The 21874-nt window shown below is 40.7% G+C and overlaps 4 protein-coding genes across 5 annotated transcripts; 3 read left to right on the forward strand and 1 right to left on the reverse strand.

The window, feature by feature from the left end:
• Positions 1–273: 273 nt before the first annotated feature.
• On the forward strand, positions 274–2501 carry LOC137719718 (probable LRR receptor-like serine/threonine-protein kinase At1g05700). Its single transcript, XM_068458754.1, has 3 exons — positions 274–337; positions 775–1321; positions 1913–2501. The coding sequence occupies exons 1-3, from the start codon at positions 274–276 to the stop codon at positions 2499–2501; spliced, it is 1200 nt and encodes a 399-aa protein (XP_068314855.1).
• Positions 2502–5163: 2662 nt separating this feature from the next.
• LOC137719512 (uncharacterized) lies at positions 5164–6642 on the reverse strand. Its single transcript, XM_068458558.1, has 2 exons — positions 6441–6642; positions 5164–5858 (listed from the first exon to the last, which is right to left on the reverse strand). The coding sequence occupies exons 1-2, from the start codon at positions 6588–6590 to the stop codon at positions 5229–5231; spliced, it is 780 nt and encodes a 259-aa protein (XP_068314659.1). The 5' UTR covers positions 6591–6642; the 3' UTR covers positions 5164–5228.
• A 3320-nt stretch (positions 6643–9962) lies between these two features.
• LOC137721270 (protein RDM16-like) lies at positions 9963–14476 on the forward strand. 2 transcript variants are annotated; one of them, XM_068460373.1, is made up of 7 exons: positions 10735–10770; positions 11498–11578; positions 11656–11779; positions 11906–12319; positions 12410–12601; positions 12696–12856; positions 13302–14476. In XM_068460373.1, the coding sequence occupies exons 1-7, from the start codon at positions 10748–10750 to the stop codon at positions 14176–14178; spliced, it is 1872 nt and encodes a 623-aa protein (XP_068316474.1). In that variant the 5' UTR covers positions 10735–10747; the 3' UTR covers positions 14179–14476. The 2 variants fall into 2 exon arrangements, with proteins under 2 accessions (XP_068316473.1, XP_068316474.1); XM_068460372.1 differs by having other exon boundaries at positions 9963–10770; positions 11498–11779.
• Positions 14477–18841: 4365 nt separating this feature from the next.
• On the forward strand, positions 18842–21584 carry LOC137720748 (ABC transporter G family member 6-like). Its single transcript, XM_068459863.1, has one exon. The coding sequence runs from the start codon at positions 19071–19073 to the stop codon at positions 21324–21326; it is 2256 nt and encodes a 751-aa protein (XP_068315964.1). The 5' UTR covers positions 18842–19070; the 3' UTR covers positions 21327–21584.
• The last annotated feature ends 290 nt before the right edge of the window (positions 21585–21874 follow it).

Below are 21874 nucleotides of genomic sequence, written 5' to 3' on the forward strand. Positions count from 1 at the left end.
CCAACCCATAATTTTACTTTAAAAACTCTTTGACTCTTTTTGGTAGGTTTAACAAACTATCGGCCCGTATTACATACGATACGTTTTAAGTTCAATCACACGATGGTTGCCACGAGAATCTAAAATGCCCCTGTGAATCTTCTTGACCTCCAGAAGAATAGAACTAATGTGGCTAAGCCACCAGTTAGTCCTTTTTTTCTTTACTAAATTTCTTTAGAAACCCATTGGTAGTTATAAAATAATTATATTTGGATCAAAAGTTTGAAGTTTACAATGTTGGTTTCGATATTTCTTAACGAAACGGAGGTAAATTCAAGAAATAGTGCCACTGCTACATGTATGTATATATTTGTCACAGCAGTGTGTGTGTATATATGTATATATGTTATAATATTCGTCTCTGCGGTGGAGATATCCAGGGGAGGGTATTTTCATTGACATAAGTCCCATAACCAAATCAAATCTAACCTCACAAGCCAAACATCCCTCACTGAAATTCATTCTCAATTCTAAAACTCAAGCCACTCTCTATGAATACAAATTTATGGGTACCGGCGCTTCTTCTAGCCTTCCATTTATTCCGCGCTTCGTCTCAGAGTATGTATAACTTGCAACGCATAATTTTTATTTCATCCGTCGTATCGTTATGTTACTAAACTCTTAATTCTTGTTCATTCATATTCATTCGAGGACAAATTCACCTGATCGATAGTTTAGATTGCGATTGACCGTGTACATCAAACTTGCTCTTGATTATTACTTTTTAAATCGCAGTTACAATCGGATGGCTGAACATTGACTGCGGTAGCAATGCTACACGTTGGGATAAAAACTTACTCCAATGGGTCACAGACAATGACTACACCAAAGCAGGCATCAACAAGCAAGTTCCACAAAAGCAACCGCTTGAAGAAATGAACACCCTCCGATCATTCCCTAACCAAAACCAGCAAAATTGTTATGTTTTGCCTTACAATGCACCTACTCAGCGGTACTTGATCAGGGCGGGCTTCTACTACGGAGACTATGACGGTCTCTCCCGCCCTCCGCCGTTTGATCTTCATATCAACGGCCGAACGTGGTCAACGGTCAAAGCATCAACGGCGGAAGGGCCATTGTACCATGAAGCCATGTATGTGAATCAAGGGTCAGGATCTCTCAATGTGTGTGTTGTGCAGGTTGAGAAGGGAATGGTTCCCTTTGTATCTTCAGTAGAAGCTGTTCCAATATATGTTCTAACAGGTACATTGTACCCTAAGATGGAGACCAGTTACGCTTATGATCTAGTATCTAGGGTTAATCTTGGTGGCAATGAAGTAAGGTATACCTTTCTCAAATCCTTTAGTGTCAATTTACCATTTTTATTCTATGCATCTTTATCACACAACATAAGTGATTATTGATTTTCGTATGTTGCATTGTGTCGGAATGAACATTGACATGAGAGATAGGGTGAACTATATGTAACACAAAGTGCTATTAGAATCTCATAGAACTCGAAAAAATTTAAATTCATATGAGTTCTCAAAAATTGCATATGAGCTTAACCATGTAAAAGCGAGTCTCACATAAACATTGAGAGGTAGGTCAAATAGTTACATATACATACATATATATAGTTGTTTATGTCCTTACTCTAATCGTATGCTCATTAAATTTGGACATGAAAAATTAGATACAAAATCTCGTATGTATATTATTGATTTATGTGAGATTCATAATATATTAATAATAAAAATTCGCTTATGGTAGTGTATACAATAAATTCTAACATTCGACTGTGTCTTGCGCGAACAAATCCTAATAAATTCTAACGTTGTACGGGTTTCCGTACCCAAAGTCTCTCCTAGATTATTGGAGAAATGTGTTGGATTTTGATTGACAATGGACCCAAACTGCTAAATCAATGCAGGTACGCAGGACCATTGAGTGAGGAAAGGTACAACCGAGTATGGACACGTGGAACAACCCCACCAAACTGCGTCCAAGTCCCTACCGTAGCCACTCCCCTCCCCTTAATAGAAAACGACCCCCCTATTCCGGTGCTTCTCGACTCCATTCAATCACTGAAACCTTCTGATCCAATCATCCTGTCCGTCGATCTCCCCCACACGACCCCACAATTGGCTTACATAGCCCTTTACTTCGCTGAAACGGCAACCCTGCCCAAACCAAACGACAGCAGAATCATCGACATCTACATCAACAGTCAAAAAAAGTCTACAACAACACTTAAACTTGGAGAATGCAAAGTAATCACCCTGTATCCTATGACCGTTGTAGGTCCCGCAATTAACGTGACAATGGCGTCGGCCAGCGGGTCCACCCTACCTCCGATAGTGAGTGCCATGGAAGTGTTCACAAGAGTAGAAGCCGGTTCGAAGAGTTCTTCTCCTCCCTCTTCCACTCCCACACATGGCAGCGGCACACAAGGAAGCTTCTTTTATGCATACATTAATTCAATTTCTTGTATTTGTTTGTTTCTTCTATGCATAGCCTAACCATATAAGTTGGATTAGTGTCCGCGTAAAGGATTTTATTTGTAATTTTCTTTTGACATTCATCGTCAATGGTCATAATAGTAGGGCAGCATATCTTTTCACTTAATGAAAGTTAAACGCTAATGTCCATTGCTCATGTCTATATAAATAACTGTCAAATGTAATTTATATGAATTTTTTATAATGAAGTTCTCGTAAATTAACAACTTAGAACTACAAATTCATACGGCACACGGGATTTAATAGTAAAAAATAATGATATAATGTTCATGAAGAACAAAATATTTAGGGTAAAGTACAAAAAACTACCTCAACTATTGGTGTCACGACACTTTCATACCTCATTTTTTTAAAACGACAATGTCATGCCTCATTTTACGAATTTGTGTCAATGTCACACCTCCGTTAGTTTTTCTGTTAAATGCTGACGTGGCTAGATATGAGAACCACTCTCTAATCCAACTAGATTAAAATATAATTAAATATATATTTTAATAATTAATTTTTTTAAAAAAATTTATGGGGTAAATTACAAACAGAAAACCAAATTCCCCAAACCCTAACCCTAATTCCCCAATTTCAAACAGAAACCCCAATCCCCCATCCCCCTCAGAACCCTAACCCTCCATACCAATTTCAAACAGAAAACCCTAATTCCCCCCAAACCCTAACCCTAAATTTCAAATTGTTAGCCTCAATCACCCCCACAGCAATGTCTACACCACCACTACCGTCACCCATAACCTCCGCTAAGAAGCCCCAGCCACTGTCATGGACCTAAGAGGAGACGATGCAGCTAATGAGGGTCCAGCAGAACTCGAGTCAGTGGGAAGATTTAGTGGTGATCGTGGTGACTAGATGCAGCTACAAGTACAGTGAGCCGTTGAAATCCACACGGCGTTTTCGAAGATCTTCGAGCTATCTTCCCACATCGTATTTGTTACCGTCGACTGGTACATTCTCGGGCAGAGGCTAATAGGCATTCGGGTAGAATCGTTGTGCCCATCTTGGGCCGAAGGCGGGTTTTCAAAAAGGGAAGAGAGAGTGGCAAGATGGGAATGGCATTGGGTGAATTGGGAGTTGCAGGAGAGGAAGAGAGTGAGTGAGGAAGAGAGTTTCCCCGAGGACTAGGAGAGGAAGAGAGTGAGTGAGTGAGTGAGTGAGGAAGAGAGTTTTCCTGAGGACCAAGAAGAGACAAAGGCGGTGGGTTTTGTTGTTGGGGGCTACGGGGGAGAATTGCAAAGGAAAAAAAGGGAGGGGACGGATGGTGTAGGGAAAAGGGTAAGGGATGAGGGTGGGTCCCACAATTTCTTAATAATTTTTTTAAATGATTTTCTATATTTATTAGATTTTTTTTTTTGTTGAAATATATTTATTAGTATTTAATTAATTTTTTAATTTAGTTGGGTAAGGATGTGGATTCCACACCTGCCAGCTCATAACTTAACAGTCAAACTTAACAGAAAAACTGACGGAGGTATGACATTGAAACGAATTCATAAGATGACGTATGAAATTGTCATTTTTCAAACATGAGGTATGAGATTGTCATTCGACTCATAGTTAAGGTAATTTTTTGTAATTTATCCAAATATTTATTTTCCAAATCTACATCAAGGATTATAATAAGAGGCAACATGTCTTTTTCCAAACTTTATATATTAATTTTGTAATTAAGAATGTCCGTCAATTAAATGTGACAAAGAAATTAACGAAAGCGAAACTCTTAAACAAATGCATGCCATTGTCTACTAGTCAAAGTATAAATCACAAACTTGATACAACCTTTGCCAAAACTTGCTCCACCGTTAGGTGATAAAGTTATGATTTGTTGACCTAGATCGGAGAGGGAAGGAGCCCTCCGGGGTAAATAGAATTTTATGCTTTGTCCTTTGGGGTTGTAGAGGCATGATTCATTGAAGCTTTTGCCAATTCTTTAAGAACAAAGAGAAAGTGATGTTTACCAAAAAACAAAAAAAAAAGAGTGATGTAGAACAAATGGCCAAGTGGATTGAAGAGGAAATGGACTAACGAAAGAGGGGATGCAGCAGAAATTTGTAGATTTGGCGTCCAAGCTTTGAATTGAGCCACGATACCTTTTTGAGAGGGGAACAACGCCGTGGTTCCAACTCACAGCTTTGCAGTGAAACATGGCGAATTTTAGAAATCCGAGACCATTTAGGCTTCCAAAACAGCATTTGAAATTATGTAATAAAAACCGAACCTTGATTTCTGCTTGGTTAATGTCATTTGCTTTCATTTAAATTACCTAAGCCATATAAGTTGTCTCAGAGAGTTGTAATTCATTTATTTAAGCCATCAATCATCAATTAATCAAATTATCCTTTGGGATTTCTCTCTAAATTGGTGGATTCCAGATCCTTAGCTTCATGTTATGGTAAGAAAAATTGCACACGTAAACGATGATTAACTGCTGATATCTGTCGCATGTATTTAAAGAGTTGAACTCATCAATGGTTGAGACGAATTTCACAAATTAAATAGGTGAAAAAGGAAAGAGGTAGAGTGCGAAAGCTAAATAATTTTTGGTGTTTATTTTTTGAAGTGAGATTCGAGTTCTCACAAGTCTATAAATATACACTATAGTATGCAAATCACAAGCTAATACATATATTGACTCATAAAAAAGACAAAGAAATTTCAATACAAACGTCAAAGTAATATTTGTTTGCAGGAGGAAATGATCCGCACACCCACCCAACAAGATCACACCTTAACTTTCCCGGCGAGCATAAAAGCCTTGTAGCTGACAGACCTGACTAATTTGGAGCCGCCCCAAGCAACCTCAAACTCTTTAACCAGCTTTTCGGGCAACAAATCCACGCCTTGTTCTTTGGCCGTATTGACTGCAGACCATGACCGTACCATCTTCAAAAACCCTTCGAACGACAACTTCTTTGGAATGTCCAGCGCCAATGGACTCCCCTCGCATCCGAAACCAACGCTCTGAAAAGGAAAAGGAAGCGTCTTGTAACCATCAAACACGTACTGGATGTTACGATGATAATAGGGAAGGGTTGTGTCCTCAAGTCGCTTCACAATAGGATCAAATTCCGGACAAACTTCGATGCGATTGTAGCACCAAACCGCCAACACGCCTCCTGGCTTCAGAAGCCGCGAAACAAGACTGTAAAACTTTGGTAAGTCGAACCAGTGCACAGCTTGAGCCACAGTCACCAAGTCAACTGAGTTTTCGCCCCCGATCATGGCTATTAATTCGTCGTTTGTCATGGTAAATGGCGTGTGGGCATATCGAACACGAGGATGTGGCATTGCACGCTGCAGCTGGGATTCACTCACATCGGTTCCAATCACTTGTTTATAGTGCTCAGCAACCTTTTTATTAAAACATACAGTATACAAGTTAAAGCGATGAATGTTCTCTTATCAAACTTAATGTGCACAATCGTTGTGGTAACATTTTGCAACAGTCAATGTGTTCAATACTCGTGTGAAATGTGGTTAGACTATAATCTAGACTAAAATTTCAGTGTTTTCAAACCCTCCTTTTGCGATTTAAGATGTATCCTCCTGGCGAATCTCAGTAATCATTTGTTTTGATTCTATATATGTATATTGATCATTTGAAAATCAAAGATTTGGGTGCAATAGTCAAGTAGTCTATTCAGCATAGAAAAGCAGGGATGCAACCAATATGTATATTATGAAATTATGGATGTGACAAAACGATATTCAAAATTATTCTAATATGCTATTCGAACTTCCGTGCAAGGGCACCATCATATTAACATGATCAACTTTCCTGACTCACTTCTATGTGAAAGTCTTAGTTTAAGAGAAAAAAGAAACTAACTTGCTATGTTGTATATTATAACTTGTAAAGAAAATAATTTCAACTGAATTCAAAGAAATGCGGCAAATTGAGAAGGGAAAGAGGGGTAGTATCGTGATACTAACACCGATAGCGGCTTGGCCGTTGCCGGTTCCGACATCCCAAGCGAGAGAGTGGTGAGGAGTGAGATCTGCCAATTTGGAGTACCATTCTTTGGGATAAGTTGGCCTTGAATCTAAGTACAGATCTGCTTGCTTGTCAAACAAACCTGCCATTGATTTCCTGCTGTGGCTGATGATTAATGATGGTTAATCTGTATTAGCCTGCTCTTAATCTCTCTGTAATCTGTATGAAACTAAGAGATTCCTTCACCAAAAAAACAAAGGAGAAAACAGGGTAATGCTCGTTGACTTAAAGCTAAATGCTTACGGCATTATTCATTAATAAAAAAAAGCATTTACTTAGATAATCTAAAATACTTAAAAGATCGTTAACTGACATTCCTCTCTACTTATGAGTGAGAGATATTAAGTTCGATTCTGGCGAGTTTCATGATTTTTCGAAGGCTACGGAGATAGTATTTAAGTGGTTTTGATAAATTATTGGCTTTATTCCGGGTAAAGATCGGATTTAAAATGGACTTGTTTTTGTCTTCCCGTCTTCCTGTATGTTTACAGTACCATTAATGTGAAATATCAATAAACAAAAACGTAATAACATCATATCATAATATCAAGGTGCAGATGATAACATCCATTGTTCAAATACAAAAAATATATATCATAAAATAGGTGTACTCTGATTTAAACCTCTATATAATATGGGGTGTGCTATTCACATACATTTTTTTACTTCTCACACACCCCTTGTTAATTTCTGTCCGTTGATCATCTTCAATTCATCCGATCCGACGGTCGAAAATTAAAAAGATGTGTGAGAAGTAAAAAGGGGTGTGTGAATATCACACCCCTATAATATAAACTCTCTTAGTCTAACAATCCCTTCCCTAAAAAAATAAAATAAAATAATAAAAAAAAAGAAAAATCAGAAGCATACGTACCCTGAGTATTTAGTAAACTTAAAATATAATCGTTTGTTCAAAAACAAAAAAAAATCTTTTTATTGGGTGTCACATTTGATCTCCACGAATGTGTGGCTTGCATTTCAATTGTCACTTCACATTCAGTTAACCTAAAAACAAAAAAAACCCCTAATTCCTATACCCCTAAAACAAAAATACACAGACAATCCTGGGAAGCAAGAAAAATTGTCCGAAACAAATATAAAAGAACACGAATCTATTGCCCCAAAGTTGCACACCCACAAAATGCCGTCAGTTTATTGGCCTAGTAGTAACTTGCTCCTGAGTGTTTTTTTTTTTCTTTTGTAAAGCTGGAATTCATTTACAGGGCCAAAATGACAGAAAAATAGAAAACCAAATTGAAGGCTGACAAATAAACAAACATGATAGAAAGAAGGAAAGGGAAATAAGAAAGACGCTCTACACATAGGCCAGACTTCATCCCCTCACACTTCTCACTCACTCGCATCAACTAGTGGATATGACCAGCCCTCCTTGTTCAAGATCCTGACAAATGAAGATGGGAGTCTAACGACACAAGAAAAATCTCTCATCTCCGCTCCTTATTGTGATGCAACAAAATCTGTCGCTTCATTATCTGCCTGACGTACTTAGGACTAGCTGCAAGGCTTGAAAGGACTCCCGCAGCTCGAAAATACGAGTTAGAATTGGGAATGCCTCCAAGCTGCCTTTGTCAACTCCTTTTAAGCTCGTAGTGATTTCTCTTGGGCAAGAAGGCACCCTACACGGACATTTGCAGCCTTAATTTCCTTTCTTCAAACAGTAAAACATTTTCGATTCACTTCAATCATATTCTACTTCTACAAATTATACTAAAAGAAATAGGTAAAAATATCTCGTCTTTGCGAATTGATTTTGTTAACAATGAACCAATGAAACCACAAAAAAGTTTAGTACGATCTTATTATTGTGTATTTGTCTCATTATCTCATTGAACAGGTTCAATCTAGAATCCATTTATGGTATTGAATCTTATCTTTAATGTTTGGGGATTAGGAGGTCCCTTCTCCCATCAATGTGAGACTCATTCTCAACACACGTGAACAATACAACAGAATGACGTGAAGCACATGTAGCCGTTTGGCTTAACACGTGGTACAACCTACTCTGATACCATTAAAAAAGTTAGGTTTCACCGTAAAACTAATTGACAATATGAGGAGTAGCACAACCTTTTATAACCCTGTACAACGTTCCTCCTCCCATCACTGGCGAAGCTACACTGGGGCAAGGAGGGACGGCCGCCCCCCGCCTCTCCGCTCCTCGGAAATCTCCACCAAGAGTGAGGATTTCGCCCTTCTGCTCTTTTAAATTTGCTGAATTTCTGGATTTGGTTATGCAGCAGCGCTGCACTGGTGTGCTGATGACTCTTGTATTTTAATTTTTGGTGAACGGAATCTGAAAATAAAATATTTGCAGAGCGGTGGACCGGAACTTACAAAGAAGATGAAGCCTTCATCTGGTCTTCCTATACGGCGTCGTTTGGCAAAAGTTTTGACCCCCGCTCGTTTGTTTACCCATTTTTCACTTTTCTATTGTCTTCTGACCCCACCTTTTCTCGCTAACCCATTTTTCCCCCTTTTTTTTTCTTCTCTTCTCACCCCCACCTTTTTTTGGTTTGTTTACCCTTTTTTTACTAATGTTTTATTTATTCTTGTAAGTTTTATTTTCCATTTTCCATTTTTCTTTTTTCTTTTCTCTTTTAAAATCCCCACCATATTTACCTTAAACTGCACATTATACATAAATATTGTATTATTATTTTAAAAAATTAAGGCAAATAATATTTAATGTTTATTCATGATGATGTATAATAAATTAATTTAAATTCGTTTAGTCCGCTTAGGCTCTCGTCTAGATCTCACCTAGGCGCTAGGCCTCAACCCACTTCCCGGCTAGCACTCTAACGTCTTTTAGAACCTAATCTTAACCAATTTAAGTTTCTTACATTGGTTTTGATGTTACCACTTATAAGATAATGCTAGATGAACCAAAATTTTTAAACTAAGTTTGGAAACCAAATGATGATTGGATTATTAGTTATGCGTTGATTAACATATTTATTTCCTATTGGTAACACATAATTTATTTTGCAAATTTGGTTTAAAATTTCGATCTCCCTAGCATTACTCCCGCTTACAACTGCTCTTGTGATAGAGCGTTTTCCACTATGAATATTGTCAAAACTCTGCACTCTTCAATGTAAAAGCAACTGCTTTGGTTGAACCTTGCATACTTTTGAATTTCACCCATTCCCTCGACAAATCCTGACTTTGCCACTGCCTCCCATCAACGTGGAACTCATTCTTCCCGCTTACTCCCGAGTGCTCACTAAGCAACCTTAGAACCAAGCATCAAGAGTGGCCTATCCTTTTGTCTCTGGTCTCCGATTTGAATTGCAAGAACGGCAGATCAATAAAACGTGATTATAATAAAGAAAAATTTAGCTAAATTCCTTTGTTTATTATCCTAAAACAACATATAAAGTTTGGCATATGTTTCATTATCTTTCAACTATTATCGATAAAACGTGAGTTTTCTTTTAATTCCTTGCGAAAATACCCATAGAAATCGTATCCGTTGCATTCTGCCCAATTTATCCTCCTGAACCCCATTTGGTGGGAGAGAGAGAGAGAAGAGTGAGCGACTGGGAAACCCTAGCTATGGAGAAAGACAAATCGAGCAAACGCGACCGCAGGGATCGAGACAGAGACTACGATAAGCATCGCAGCCGTGACGCCGATGAAAAGCGATCGTCAAAGGACTCCGATTACCACCGCCACCACCACCGATCGGACCGTGATTCCAAGCGCGAGCGCTCTCGCGAGCCCCGCGACCACAAATCTCGTCGGGAACGGTCACGCGAGCCGAGTGAAGACGGCAGGGATGTCTCGCGCGACCACCGCGAGCGGTCCTACGAGCCCAGGGCCGAGAGGGAAGGGAGCAGAGAGAGGTCCAGGCATCGGGAAGCGAAACACGAGAGGTCGGAGGAGCGAGAGGAATCGAAGCGTAAGAGGAAAGAGAGGGAGAGGAGTGAGGGTAGAGATGGCGATGGTGATGGTTTAGAAGATAAGAAGAGGTCTAGGGTTTCGGAAGGGGAGAGGAGAGAGAGGAAGCGATTCGAGGAAGATGGGCAGGAAGTGAATGGAGGTCAGAGAAAGAGTAGGAGGTTTGATGACCGCAGAGTAAAGGCGGAAGAGGACGGAGAGAATTGCGGAGCTGTTGAACGGAGAACTGAATTGAATGTGAATGCGAGTGAGGTTAATGTTAAGAAAGAAGAAGTTGGGGATGATCAGATTGGCAATTTCCAGAACGCCGCCCCCGCCCCAAATGGGAGTGGTTGGGTGGGTAATGTAAGTTTTATGCTTGATGTTACCTTTCTTTTTATTTACGCTTTAGTTGAATTTGATAATTATGTTATTTAGATGCTGAAATTGTGAAAACCTGGCGAAAATATTCCACATTTAGGATATACCGTAGGTTAGCCTCTTAATCACTCGTAAAACTGCAATAAACAATCTGAAGATTCAATCTTTTGAAACTGAAATTTCTAACCCCCCCCCCCCCCCCCCCCCCCCCCCTTGATATCATAGTTGAGGTATGGATTAATGATGTAGCAGAAGGGTTCTGCCTTCTTATAGCATTGCTGTATGTGATTGTATGTTATAGTGCTAGAAGCCATAAGGCTCTCCAAATAACAACTTAGGTTGAAGTAAACTATATTTACCGAATAAGAGAAACAGAAAATGTTGGTTGAACTACCTTGCTATTACTCTTGAAATTTTTAGTGTTGTATACTGATGATTGATTTACCTGGAAGCTACAGATTTTTAGAAGAGGTATATTCTTCCTTAATAATGTAAGGTGTCTTATTTTCTTCGTTAGAAAATAGCTCTGTTTCCTATATCTTTATATCCGTTCTAGGTCATCTCTCTATTAGCTGAGGACCGAGGTCATCAGTATGAAATGTATTCCCTTCATTTTGTTTTGATTCTTCATGTTTGTGTTTTTTTTCTCCACCATGATCAAGATCTTTCGGCAACCTCAGTGAGTGACATTGTTAATTTTCACCACTTACAGGGTGCTGCTCTGGAACCTACTACGACATCAAGGACTATGCCTGAGACCTCTTTTGCTCCCAATCAACCCCTTCCTACCAAGGTATCTTCAATTCCTACCACAAATGAAAATAAGGGAGTTAGTATTACCAGATCTCATGAGGTTCATGGAAACTCTAGTACAGATGGAACATCTTCAACTGCTGGGAAAAGTGCGAATCTGTCTCTTGGTGATGTAGAAAAAATTAAGAGAACTTTACAAAAGCAGAAGGAATTGACTGAGAAGCTGAAGAAGCTTAACCAGGTAACATATCCACATAAAATTTTAATGTGTCTGACACTTGTGTGCGACAAACTTTCATGTACTATACAATTTCTTATTACATATATACCTTTGGATAAACTTACTATCACTATTCTTATCATGCAGTTGAAGAAGGGTGGCAATGCAAGCAAAGATGCTAGCCATAACTTGGAAACGAAGGAGGCACTTAAACCACCATCTACCACTGCTGGGATACTACGTGCACCGGCCCCATCAACAGCTGGTGGTACAGCTGCTTCTGTGGCAACATTTGATTCATCTGCACTACCCATTTCTGCAGCAGGCATTCCCAATTTTGAAGCTGTAAAACGTGCACAAGAGCTTGCTGCTCAGATGGGGTTCCATCAAGACCCCGAGTTTTCTCCTCTTATAAATGTGTCTCCCGGACAGGTGGCAACTGATGCCCCTCAGAAGCCTACTAAGGCCCCTGTTCTTCGTCTTGATGCCCTTGGAAGGGAAATAGATGAGCACGGAAACTTAGTGAATGTGACCAAACCAAACAACCTCAGCACTCTAAAGGTTTAGTAGCTATTACCTGTCAATCAGCTGCCTCTTGTTATATGGACTTTTTTTGTTTGAAATTTAATATGTTGTTTCTTATTTTTTCAGGTCAACATTAACAAACAGAAGAAAGAAGCATTCCAGATTCTAAAACCTGAATTGGATGTGGATCCTGAAAAGAATCCTCATTTTGATCCGGATGTGGGCATCAGTAAAAAATTTTTGAGGCCAAAGAGGATGGGTTTTGCGTTTGTAGAGGAAGGAAAATGGACAAAAGATGCTGAGCTTATAAAATTAAAGGTATTTATTGATGTCCCTTTAACCCCTTTGATCATTTTTTGAGTTATATACCTGTCTCTGAGACTCTGACTAAAATTTTCCTACATCTGTACAGAGTAAATTTGGAGAAGCACAAGCCAAAGAGCAAAGAGCAAAGCAGCAACAGTTTGCAAAGGCAAAGGCAGCGCCAGATATTAATCCAAATTTGATAGAGGTAGGAGAGAGAGTTATCACCAAAGAAAAGCCAAAGGATCCAATTCCTGAAATCGAGTGGTGGTAAGTTGATTGCCTTTTGCATTGCTGCAGTTTGCTGAATGATTGTTTTTATTTTTTAATTTTTTTTGGGTTGGGGGAGACGTAACATTACTTTTTGTGACTGCAAGTAATGAAATGACCTAGAAACTTTATTCAATATGGTTACTGATTATATTTTCTCCTCTACGCTTCCCCACTGTTCCCGATGTTGAAAATAGGCCATGATCTGTGACGGTAGATGAAACAAAAGGGGTGAACCCAATATCCTAATATCCATCTTTTTGAATTATGTCTTTCAACTAAGATGTTTGAAGAACGTTGTCATTGTTTCATTTGCCAATTTTAAATTGCAGATTGAATTTGCATTTTGTTTAGTCCTCTTAGAACTTGTCGTCTGATTAAAATCATCTTTAAACTGCACATTATGCTAAAGATGTCTCCTGAATATACTTGCTAATTATGTCAGGGATGTGCCCCTCTTGCACTCTGGTACTTATAATGAAGTCATCGATGGTACAGTAGCTGAGGAAAAATTGAAGATGGAAAAAATCACAATCTATATTGAGCATCCTCAACCTATTGAGCCCCCTACTGAGCCAGCTCCTCCACCGCCTCAACCTCTGAAGCTGACCAAGAAGGAACAGAAAAAACTACGTACACAGAAACGTCTGGCCAGAGAGAAAGATAGGCAGGAGATGATTAGACAAGGCCTACTTGAGCCTCCAAAGCCAAAAGTTAAAATGAGTAATTTGATGAAAGTTCTTGGCTCTGAAGCAACCCAAGATCCAACCAGGCTTGAAAAGGAGATCCGGAGTGCAGCTGCTGAACGTGAACAGGCTCATGCAGACAGGAATATAGCACGCAAGCTCACTCCTGCCGAACGACGCGAGAAGAAAGAAAGGAAGCTTTTTGATGACCCAAATAACGTGGAGACCATAGTCTCAGTTTACAGGATCAATGAGCTGTCGCATCCAAAGGCCCGCTTCAAGATAGATGTTAATGCGCGAGAGAACCGGCTGACTGGATCTTGTGTGATATCAGATGGTATTAATGTTGTGGTTGTTGAAGGTGGAAGCAAGTCTATTAAGAGGTATGCTAAGGTTATGCTTAGGCGCATAAACTGGGCTGAAGCAGTAAAAGAAGAGGAAGAAGATGATGATGTTGAGGATGACAAGCCTCCTAATAAGTGCGTGTTAGTATGGCAAGGAAGTGTTGCCAGACCGAGCTTCAATAGATTTTATGTTCATGAATGCATGACCGAAGCTGCTGCCCGGAAGATTTTTGCTGATGCTGGCGTTGCTCATTACTGGGATCTTGCGGTCAACTTCCAGGATGATAATTAGTAAGGTAATTGTAGATGTTGCTTCGATGAAGTATTCCTTGTTCCTTGGCTTATATTTTTCTCAACGTGGCCACTTCTCTCCAACATGTTGATAACTGAGTAGTAGTTCTAAAAATTTGCCTTATGTGATTTCTTAATACGCACCACTGATGTTGTATGTGCCTATATGAAGTGAACCATTCTATCCAATGGGTGGCACAAATTGAATTGCTTAAATGAGAATACTTTGCATCTCAAGATGCTGTAATTAAGCTGAAATTTTAGAGTGGGTAATTCGTATTGACTTGTGCTTTTCATGACATCTCTTTTGTTGTGCCGACTTTTGCTGCAAGCATTTTCTTTTAGACCTCTTGCTACTAACGATGATCGGTAAACGGGTAAAATGAACTAGTACAGGTACTCGGCGGATAAGAGCAGGTTCCGGAGAAACCAAGTAGATAGCCAACAAACATTGTGCCAAGTTAATACCGCACTTCTGCTTGTACAAATGTATAGTATTTCCGGGGAGTTGGTTATCTGTAGATGTTTTCGGAGGCGAAAACATGATGCTTGGACCCATTTCATTAAAGCTAAGCAAAGCATGAATGTTCGACCACCAAAACCAAACAGAATTTGGAGTCCTCGCTTTACATATGTATATATGTCGTGGCAACTTCTGTTTCATTATTTTGTGCTCGCTCAAATGTGGGGTTGTGGACCGGCATGCCTTGTATTACTTAGGGTTGTGTAAAATGTCATACTTCCTGCAGAATTTAGATTGATGTTGATGCATAGCACTCGTTTGCTGCATCGGCTTAGACATATTGGACATGGCTCCCGGGTTCCGAGTAGGCCGGCTTAGAAATCATCGGATTACTCAAGTATCGGACATGGCTTTCAGGGGCGGAGTAGGCTTTGAGCACTGGAAATTTGATGCAAAGTCTCGGTCCGAAATGCATCTAGGTTTGCTAAAACATGCGTGAGACTCTTATACGACTGTTATCCAGTTCAATCGGAGTTGTCCTGTTGTCCGGACAGTGTTAGGACCCTGCAATGATTTAACTCATGCCTTGGTTAATTTACCTGCCTCGTAGTGGAATATAGGAATGTGGTGACTCAACACTTTGGTTACCTAAGTCTTTTTTATACAGTGGATGATGTGGTCACGGTTAAGCCCTTCTGTGTTCTCGTGTTTGTGTGATCACGGTTAAGCCACGTTAATATTTTATATTACTATTTATTTTTATCTTATTATCTTTATAAAAAAAAATATATAAAATGTTGACGTGACTTAACTGTGATCACACAAAATAAGAGAGCACGAGAGGGCGTCGAAAGTGAGAGAACATACAATCCTTGTCCATATACTATTCCGTTGTAACCTCATTGGAGGCATGAAATATGACTTATCCTTCTCTGCATTTTTCTTCTCTGCAACTTTCTTTTTCCCGAAACTTGTCACCCATCTGCAATTGGGCCCGCCCAACATGTGTTCAACTGGACGCCACGTGGTTTGGTCATCGGAACCTAAGAATTTTTCCCAAACAGTACCCGAATCCCTCCGCGAAAAGTGTCAAAACCTGAGTGCAAAGTGGAGTGAAGAAGTATATTCATATGTACACTGTATGCGCATGCAGATACGTCCATGTAAATTTTTTGTTTTGACTTTTGAGGGGACTTTGCTTTTCTCACATAAAATATCTAGCTAAGCCCCTCCATCCCTTCCTATCTCCTTATTGGTTTGAGCTACCTTATGATTCGGTGAAGGATGGGGTAGCCTATCTATATTTAACTACCAACCTCTTTACCTTTTAATCTTTCCCTTGTTTTCTTACTTTCCTTACTCTCAAAATAGCAACTTACATAGCACGGATACATTGCTACTGTAGTGTTCCGTATCAATGATACAATGTCGTGTAAAGAAAAATTTGCACACTTCGTTGTAATACTAATACGGATGTGATGATAACGATGTACTCTCGTTGTAAGAATCATTCTCCTTGTCATTTAGGAGAAAATTTTCAACGTGCCAGGAATATATTCCGTGACACCAAGTGTTATAATACAATTCGTTGGAAATTTGAAAAAGAAATTTCCAACCAATTGTATTATGACATTTGATGTACTTGACTGTATTCCCGACACTCATGAGAAATTTCTCGTCATTTAGCCACCAGATTTGATTTTTCTTTTTCTTTTTTTTCTAGAAACGATGATGTGTGACAAAATTGCTTTGAATGGTTTATTTCACTATTATTCGTTCCCAATTTAACGATCTTAGGTGAGGTACGTGAGAAAATCTGCTAAAGTGTGTTGTATACTATTGCATAATTTATTGCACTTAGATATTGTTTTGGACTTATGTGTATCATGCAGTTGTCACTGTACAACCATAATATAAATTGGGGTGTTGTACAAGTATCACCCGAATTATTATAAGGTTTGCATTTGCTACTGAAATTAAAAAAAAAAAAATATATATATATATATATATATATATCAAAGACCTATTTTCCTGTTCTTATGTCATACTGGGTTTGGATCATGTCTCTCCAACAAGACGATTCCACGTATTAACGTCGAAATAGAATTCAGTGTTTTCACGTCCTATCGTACTGCCTAGTTTGTCTCTATATGCGATTGATGAACAAGAAAATTAGTACTAATAAGGTAACTTGTTTTGCTTAGTGCTTATGCTAGGGAGGAATTTTGACATTTCAAAGTTTAATATTAATTCTCTTGTTAAAATTATAGAATATTGTGTAAAAAACATGAGATAACAGATAATTTATAAATAGTCATACTTTTAATAATGTCTCCTTAGCATTTCTCTTCGGTGACTCGTCTTGAATGGGCATAGCGGACTCCTAGGAGTAGGAGGCAAGCAACTCCAATCGTATATATTATGTGGGTTTCAAATTGAAATGTGAAACCCTTGAACATAGAGGATAAATCGAAATAGGAATAAATGACAGAGTTGAGGATTACTTACTAATATTAATGAATAATAAGAGGAGACCCTTGAGTGCTCTTTTTGTAAAAATTACTGTTTAGCTAAAAATAATTTAGAAATTTGTGGAGCTGATATGTGGAATTTCATCGGCAAGAAACGAGAATGTTCTCATTAAATTAGTGAGGCCCACATCTGTTCCATGTGCAGTTCAACCATCAATAAGACTTGAGCTCCTGAGTATGACTTCTCAAAGCTCGTCTGCTCATGCCAAGGTGTAAGGCAAATGAATTAAAATCAAAATCAATAACTAATTCCTAGCTATCTCTAATCAAGGATTATCAAAGAAAATCCTTAGTATATTATTAGTTAATTTAATAATATCTATAAGGATTATCCTCAGTACTATTATGGTACAAATACAAACTCTATCCATCAGATGACACAACCTGACCAACTGGAGGTAGACACATGCCATGAAAAACCCTACACATCTAGTCGGCCATGCTATAAATTACTATGCATAACTCAACCCTGAATCTCACTCTAGAAAAACCTGACTTAGGTATCGAAAGTTCATTGATCAATCAACCTCCCCTCTCAGGGATTGTGTTTCTTAACCTTAATCAAAGGTGTTTAATTTGTTTTGTAAGACTAAAAAGACAATGATTTTTTGCTACCACAATCATAGTTTAATAAGAAAGTCAAAACAACTCATAAAAAACACACCCAATAAAAAAAACACACTTTATGAATCGGTTGTGTTTACGTCTCACCGTAATTTGCACTTCCAAATTGTAAATCTCTTCGGACTTAAGAAACTCCCTAAAAAGGTTTTGACACCAAAACAAAGGACTTGTGAGTCCCAAAGCAGATGCTCCATTTGGAAAAGAAATCTAAACTTGGAAGTTATAACTACATAACCCACATCCGAATCAATGACCCAAATCATTAAACTTGTACCAGAAAGTGTAAAACGACTAAGCAACAGGGAAGATATGAAAACTGGAAATTGAATTGTAACACTACACAAGAAAGCTGACTGTAAACAGTAACCTTCCGCTTCCTGCCAACCATGTACACCTCATAAATTGGAACCCCATCGCTTAATGACCAAGTTTGCGACAAATATTTCGGTGTATCCAGAACACTACTACGCTGTATTATTAAATCAGAAAAATAAAGCGTATCAATTATATCGTCGTGTACTGTATACATAGACAAACTTGTCAAAGTTGTACGACTCGATAGCTTAACCCGGTAAACCATAAAATGGGCACCTAAATCAGTGACCCTTGAGCCATCCACGAATTATAGATTATGGACTAAATACATACAATTACATTACTGCTTACGCATAATTTGATCAACACCCAACCTAATTTCAACATGGATCCCCAAAACTTGTTAACCCTGCCATAATTCCACGTGTCACCAGCCCATATCACCCACGTGTCCTCCCATATCTTGCTCAAGAAGCAGAATTAGAGAGAAAGGGAAGACGTATGGAGATGAGATTAGGCGTTGTAGGTCACCTCTCTCTCACCTCCCCCTTCAAACCTGCAGAAAATTAAATTAAAATTAAATTCGAAATTAAAACATAAATAAATAAAATAACAGAGAAAAGTAAGTAAACCCTACACCCACACCATCAAAACCTCACCCAGTTTTACGTTTGTTGTCTTTCTATATATAGAAAAGCACTTCTCCGTAACTCCATAGAGCAGAAGCTTAACTCTCACTTCTAGAGAGAGAGAGGAACAGAGAGAGGTGCATTTTTAGAGAGAGAAACAGAAACTACTGTCGAGTTGAAGAAGCAAAACGACACCGCTCTGATTTGACGCATTTTTCTGAGAAATTAATCCCATTCGAAACACGCCGTTAACCGCTCTCTCCTCACTTGCAGATCACATACTCCACGACTATAAATATAAGGAGACTTGGAGAGTAAGGAACCAATACGAATGTTGGCTCGCGTGGCGGACAACCAGATATCGCCGTTTTTCACTTCCATGGAGCTAAACGACTTCCCACGCCCCGCCCACGGCGCGTCGCCCTCGCTCGGCCAGCTACTGAAACAAGTTGGTGATGTACGCAAGGAGGTCACAGGTGACGGCGGCGAGACTCCGGCGCACCATGAACTCGACATCTCCGACGCCAGCCTTGAGCCTCGCTCCTTGCCGTTCGTTCTCTCATTCAACAACCTCACTTACAGTGTCAAGATCCGCCGCAAGTTCAGCTTGTCGGGGATGTTATCCGGCTGCAATAGCCGCCTCAGCGCAGCCACGGCTTCCGATCCCGTATGCGGCGGAGATAATCTTTTCACGAGGACGAAGACGCTGCTCAACGACATCACGGGAGAAGCGCGCGAGGGAGAGATTCTCGCGGTTCTCGGCGCGAGCGGGTCGGGTAAATCCACTTTGATCGACGCCTTAGCGAATCGGATCGCGAAAGGAAGCTTGAAAGGCACCGTCAGCTTAAACGGCGAGGTTCTTGAATCGCGGCTCCTGAAGGTGATATCCGCTTACGTCATGCAGGACGACCTCCTCTTCCCGATGCTCACAGTCGAAGAGACGCTCATGTTCGCCGCCGAGTTCCGCCTCCCGCGCGCGCTCTCGAAATCCAAGAAGAAGTCCCGCGTCCAGGCGTTGATCGACCAGCTCGGCCTCCGCAACGCGGCGAAGACGATCATCGGAGACGAAGGCCACCGCGGAGTCTCCGGCGGAGAGCGCCGCCGCGTTTCGATCGGAATCGACATCATCCACGACCCGATCATCCTCTTCCTCGACGAGCCGACCTCCGGCCTCGACTCCACGAGCGCATTCATGGTGGTGAAAGTCCTCCAGCGAATCGCTCAGAGCGGGAGCATTGTGGTGATGTCAGTGCACCAGCCTAGTTATCGGATCCTCGGCCTCCTGGACCGGTTGCTCTTCCTGACCCGGGGCCAAACCGTTTACAGCGGGTCCCCCACCAACTTACCTTCCTACTTCGCTGAGTTTGGGCACCCCATACCCGAGTCCGAGAACCGGACCGAGTTTGCGCTCGACATAATCCGAGAACTTGAAGGCTCGCCCGGCGGGACCAAAAGCTTGGTGGAGTTCAACAGAACCTGGCAGAACAAGAAACACTCGAACCCCAACGACGCGTCGTACAGAGGAGCATCCGACGCACGACACGTCGTTCCCCTCCAGGAGGCGATAAGCGCGAGCATTTCTCGCGGGAAATTGGTATCCGGAGCCACCAACAACAACCCGAGCCCGAACTCGATGGTCCCCACATTCGCGAACCCAATCTGGGTAGAGATGGCGGTGCTCGCCAACCGCTCGATGAAAAACGCTAGAAGAATGCCAGAGCTCTTCGGCATCCGCCTCGGCGCCGTCATGGTCACCGGATTCATCCTTGCCACCATGTTCTGGAAGCTCGATAACACCCCCAAAGGCGTCCAGGAGCGCCTCGGATTCATCGCATTTGCCATGTCCACCACCTTCTACACCTGCGCCGACGCTCTCCCCGTCTTCCTCCAGGAACGCTACATCTTCATGCGCGAAACCGCCTACAACGCCTACCGCCGATCCTCCTACGTCCTCTCGCATTCTCTGGTGGCGCTTCCATCGTTGATTTTTCTCTCGACGGCGTTCTCAGCGACGACGTTTTGGGCGGTGGGGCTCGACGGCGGACTGTCCGGCTTCTTATTCTACTTTCTGATAATATTCGCGTCGTTTTGGGCGGGAAGCTCCTTCGTCACGTTTCTCTCCGGGGTGGTCCCGCACGTGATGCTCGGGTACACGATCGTAGTCGCAATACTGGCCTACTTCCTCCTCTTCAGCGGCTTCTTCATCACGCGCGATAGAATCCCGGCCTACTGGATTTGGTTCCACTACTTGTCTTTAGTGAAGTATCCCTACGAGGGGGTGATGCAGAACGAGTTCCAGGACCCCACAAAGTGTTTCGTTCGCGGGGTCCAGATCTTCGACAACACCCCGCTGGGGACGGTGCCGGCGGCGATGAAGCTGAAGCTGCTGAAGAGCATGAGCCAGACGCTGGGGATGCGCATCACGACTTCCACGTGTCTGACGACGGGGGCTGATATTTTGGAGCAGCAGGGGGTGACGGATTTGAGCAAGTGGAACTGCCTCTGGATCACGGTGGCTTGGGGGTTTCTGTTTAGGATTCTGTTTTACTTCGCCTTGTTGCTTGGGAGCAAGAACAAGAGGCGGTGAAGAAAAAAAAAAAAAAAGGAAAAATAAGCTCCGGCTGGTTATTTGGCGGGAGCGAGGTCGTTGGTCTGTGTGAAACTGTGAAATTCCTGTGTCAAATTTTAATTGTATTTTTACCTTTTTTATTTAGGGTTTCCAATATTATTTCGGAAATCTGAATTACGTTGGCCAGGTTGATTTTGTTGGTGTTGCATGCAAATTGTACACTGTTAAAATATAGGGCATATACTAATCGCGAGAAGTATAATAATCTTTCATTCAGATCAACCTCTTCTACCAGTTTTTCAATTTTGTATGCAAAAAGTTTCTGAAGTGTAATGTGTTGAATGTCAATCCAAGGCAAAATGCATGTCACATGTACTGAACTATAAGCAATTTAGCATGTTATAGTTTCAGCATGTCCTGTTAATTATCAGGCCAGCTCTAAGGGTATGAGGGAGCATTTGTTGGCCTCGTTACTAAGTATTAATGTAGTCTCATGTTTGTCACCATGCGAAACTATAGCTTTAATGTGATTAGGGTTTACTCGCATCAATGAAGGCCTCGTTAGA

Source organism: Pyrus communis, chromosome 16 (genome assembly GCF_963583255.1).
Source record: "Pyrus communis chromosome 16, drPyrComm1.1, whole genome shotgun sequence".
NCBI lineage: Eukaryota > Viridiplantae > Streptophyta > Magnoliopsida > Rosales > Rosaceae > Pyrus > Pyrus communis.

Excerpts from the sequence above, each read along its gene's own strand:
- LOC137719718 (XM_068458754.1), top strand. The coding sequence starts at position 274 with ATGTTGGTTTCGATATTTCTTAACGAAACGGAGGTAAATTCAAGAAAT. Across the intron at positions 338-774 it reads AAATAGTGCCACTGCTACAT|TTACAATCGGATGGCTGAAC; the intron begins GTATGTATATAT and ends TTTAAATCGCAG. Across the intron at positions 1,322-1,912 it reads CTTGGTGGCAATGAAGTAAG|GTACGCAGGACCATTGAGTG; the intron begins GTATACCTTTCT and ends AAATCAATGCAG.
- LOC137719512 (XM_068458558.1), bottom strand. The coding sequence starts at position 6,590 with ATGGCAGGTTTGTTTGACAAGCAAGCAGATCTGTACTTAGATTCAAGG. Across the intron at positions 5,859-6,440 it reads ACGGCCAAGCCGCTATCGGT|GTTGCTGAGCACTATAAACA; the intron begins GTTAGTATCACG and ends TTTAATAAAAAG.
- LOC137721270 (XM_068460372.1), top strand. The coding sequence starts at position 10,081 with ATGGAGAAAGACAAATCGAGCAAACGCGACCGCAGGGATCGAGACAGA. Across the intron at positions 11,780-11,905 it reads AGCTGAAGAAGCTTAACCAG|TTGAAGAAGGGTGGCAATGC; the intron begins GTAACATATCCA and ends CTTATCATGCAG. Across the intron at positions 12,320-12,409 it reads ACAACCTCAGCACTCTAAAG|GTCAACATTAACAAACAGAA; the intron begins GTTTAGTAGCTA and ends TTATTTTTTCAG.
- LOC137720748 (XM_068459863.1), top strand. The coding sequence starts at position 19,071 with ATGTTGGCTCGCGTGGCGGACAACCAGATATCGCCGTTTTTCACTTCC.